This window comes from Nansenia antarctica, assembly GCF_963989245.1.
Source record: "Nansenia antarctica genome assembly, chromosome: 5".
NCBI classification, from domain to species: domain Eukaryota; kingdom Metazoa; phylum Chordata; class Actinopteri; order Argentiniformes; family Microstomatidae; genus Nansenia; species Nansenia antarctica.
This window is the reverse complement of record NC_137690.1, coordinates 2,274,470-2,274,953: the sequence shown is the minus strand read 5'-3', so window position 1 is coordinate 2,274,953 and position 484 is coordinate 2,274,470. Positions and strand designations below refer to the sequence as shown.

Below are 484 nucleotides of genomic sequence, written 5' to 3'. Positions count from 1 at the left end.
GGATGAACTTAAACAAGTGAAGAAAACTTGTAAAGTGTGTGAAATGAACTTGTGAAATGTAATGTAAAGTCCTGCAATAAAGTATAAAAAAAAAAAAAAAGAATACAGTACATGTCGGACATCAGTGGAAGACATAGGTTGTAACCAAGGCAACATGTTATTATTATGGTGACATCATCAATATATTCTAATCTAGACTTTACAGAGAGAGCTCAATCTGAGAATCAATCCTCTGAGATTCATAGAAGAGGGAAATCATTCAACCCCTAAATACTACAAATAATAATGCTAATAATAATAATAATTATTGTTATTATTAAACCCCTAAAGACCAGATCACAGAGAAAGATATTTCTTCAGGTTAGCAGGTTGTGATAAAGCATCACTCTTCTCCAGCTCACACAGCTCAGCACTGGACCCATTATAAACATAAAACCCAGGATAGAGGGTCTGAGTGAAGGTGGTCTGGACTCTGTGGAGGAGG

The 484-nt window shown here is 35.3% G+C and overlaps 1 protein-coding gene across 1 annotated transcript in view; it reads right to left on the bottom strand.

Moving 5' to 3' along the window:
* Positions 1-336: 336 nt before the first annotated feature.
* Positions 337-484, bottom strand: part of LOC308159151 (stonustoxin subunit beta-like) — a gene marked incomplete at both ends in the record, with an annotated part of 579 nt that continues 431 nt past the window's right edge. Inside the window, one exon of the mRNA XM_080532903.1 lies at positions 337-484. This exon is cut by the window's right edge and continues 431 nt beyond it. Coding sequence (XP_080389029.1) covers positions 337-484 — 148 coding nt within the window.